General features: G+C 40.7%; 2 protein-coding genes across 6 annotated transcripts in view; both read left to right on the forward strand.

Moving 5' to 3' along the window:
- LOC122247135 (uncharacterized) overlaps positions 1-2,500 on the forward strand; it is a 194,430-nt gene that overhangs the window by 75,207 nt on the left and 116,723 nt on the right. The window lies entirely within an intron of this gene.
- LOC147472133 (uncharacterized) overlaps positions 1-2,500 on the forward strand; it is a 12,164-nt gene that overhangs the window by 5,142 nt on the left and 4,522 nt on the right. Inside the window, exon 3 of the mRNA XM_086554023.1 lies at positions 1,472-1,478. Coding sequence (XP_086410149.1) covers positions 1,472-1,478 — 7 coding nt within the window. The remainder of the gene's footprint in view (positions 1-1,471; positions 1,479-2,500) is intronic.

Consider the following 2,500-nt stretch of genomic DNA (forward strand, 5'->3'; position numbering starts at 1 on the left):
CTTGGTGCACTATGGTAAGGTTAATGTGCACGCAGCATGACGTTGAGCACCGTTGGATGTGGTCGGCCAGTAATGTCGAAGGAGAGGGACGGTGAGAGGGAGAGGAAGAGGAAGAGGAAGAGGAAGAGAGGGGGAGAGGGAGAGAAAGAGGAAAGGAAGAGGGAGAGAAAAAGGAAAGGCAAGGGGAAAGGGAAAGGGGAAGGAGGAACAAGAGTAGAAGGGGTTAGGGTTTGGGAAGGTTGAGGGATAGGGAGAAGAGGAAGAGGAGTTACGGAAGGTTGAGGGCGAGGGGGAAGGAGAAGGAAAATGGGAAGAAGAGAAAAGAAAAAAGGACGGAGATGGAGAGGAAAATGAGAATAAATGGGACTCGAATGTGGAAAAGGAGAGTGAGGGGAAAATTAAAGGGAATGATCGAGGAAAGGAGAGTTTTAGAATGTTATAGGAGATGGGAACGAGAAAATAATAGAGGAGAGAGGAATGGGGATAAAAATGAGATTGTAAAGACGGAGAAAAAAATAAAACAACGAGGAGATAGGAGAGAAAAGAGAGAGAGAGAGAAAGAGAGGGAGAGGAAAGAGGATGAAAGACAAAAAGAGAAAGAAGGGGCAAGGAAGAAGGAGGACAGAAAGAGAACGAGTGAAGGAGGAAGAAGGAAGAATGAGAAAATAGAAAAGGAAGGAGAGAGAAAGAAGAAGGAATGAGAGAGAAAGAGAAAAAGAAAAAAAATAAGAGGAGGGAGAGGGAACCAGAGTGAGGAAGTGAATGAATAAAAGTGAAGAACAAAAGTCCAGTCTTGTCTTACTCCGGTTCAGTATTTCCCATTGTTTCATTTGCTTGTTCGCTCTTTCGCCTCTGAACTTCACCGGGGGCTTGCAAGCATTCAAAAATGTATAGCCTTTCCGTGTGACCTCTCGATCCAGGGGCCAAATATAGAACGCATATCTTTTTTGTATTATTATAGACTGGCGTGTGATTTTTTTTTTTTCCTTTTTTTTATTCCTCTTAGGAAATCTGCAGCCTGAGCTAGACTTTTGATGTTTATTTATAGTTTTCCTTCATTTTTTTTCGTTATGGAATTGTGTTTCATAGGTTGTCATGGGGTATCACGTTTATTCACCTTTTAATTATTTGCTTGTTTTTGTATGATCTTTGTTCATTATTTTCTTCTTTTTGTTTTGATTCTCTTGAAACTATTAACTTAAATCTCCAACGATCTGTCTATCTATCGATATATCTATCTACCTATATATGATATAGAGAGAGATGTAGATAAATATATAGGTATACAGATAGATAAATAGATAGAGATAGGGATATATAGGTAAAGAGACAGACAGACAGACATACTTAGATGTCTAGTTGTAGATATAGTTATAGTTATATAGATTAAGATACAGAATAAAGATATATATTTTCAGAGATTATTGTATTATTTTATCATTGTGTCGCATTCCCTTATCTCTCGTATCAGACTCTCGGTGGGTTTTGATCGTTCTGATGGATTGGTGGATCGATTTATCATAATGATGTATATAATTTAATATGTTATGATAATGAAATTTAAGAAATGCTAAATTATGATATTATATTATATAAAAAAATTGATAGGATGTAATAATGTAATGTATTGATGTAATGTATCAAATGGAGATATATGAAGAGAGAGAGAGAGAGAGAGAGAGAGAGAGAGAGAGAGAGAGAGAGAGAGAGAGAGAGAGAGAGAGAGAGAGAGAGAGAGAGAGAGAGAGAACGAGAGATAAACGGGAGAGAGACAGAGAGAGAATGAATGAATGAAAGAGAAAGAGACTGCGTGAATCGTCTATTTAACCTTCAGAAAATAGAAAAATAAAAAATTAGATAAAAAGCAGCCACAAGCACTGAACGGATGAGGCGGAAGGGAGGAGAACCTGGCTGCACGATCTGAGGGGAGTTGATGAAAGCCCGAGGGAAAAAAAAACCCTCTTGAAGGCCGTATGGTTAGATGCGTTTGAAAAGAGAGATCGCGCGCGGATGAGTGAGAAAGAAGGGGAAGGAGGTGAGAGTGGGGGTGGAGGACTGAAAGTGGGAGGGGGAGGAAGGATAAGAGAGAGGAAGGAAGGAAGGAAAGAAAAAGAAAAAAAGAATAAAGGAAGGAAGGAATTGAGGGAAGGGAGGGCGGAGTGGAAGGGAGGAAGGGAGGGAGGGAGGAGAGAAAGGGAAGGGAGGAAGTAAGGAAGGGAATGAATGAATGAAGGAAGGAAAGAAGGAATGAAGGGTGGAGGGAAGGATAGGGAGGGAGGGAGGGGGAAGGGGAGGAAGGAAGGAAGAAAGACAGAAAGACAGAAAGGGGAAGAAGGGAGGGGGGAGGGTCTTGGGGAGAGAGTAGGGGGTATGTAGATGTAAAAGGAGGAGGAGGAAGAGGAAGAAGAAGAAGAAGAAGAAGAAGAAGAAGAAGAAGAAGAAGAAGAAGAAGAAGAAGAAGAAGAAGAAGAAGAAGAAGAAGAAGAAGAAGAAGAAGAGG

Source organism: Penaeus japonicus, unplaced genomic scaffold (genome assembly GCF_977035675.1).
Source record: "Penaeus japonicus unplaced genomic scaffold, GWHDUDI00000001_assembly GWHDUDI00000003, whole genome shotgun sequence".
Classification (NCBI taxonomy): Eukaryota; Metazoa; Arthropoda; class Malacostraca; order Decapoda; family Penaeidae; genus Penaeus; species Penaeus japonicus.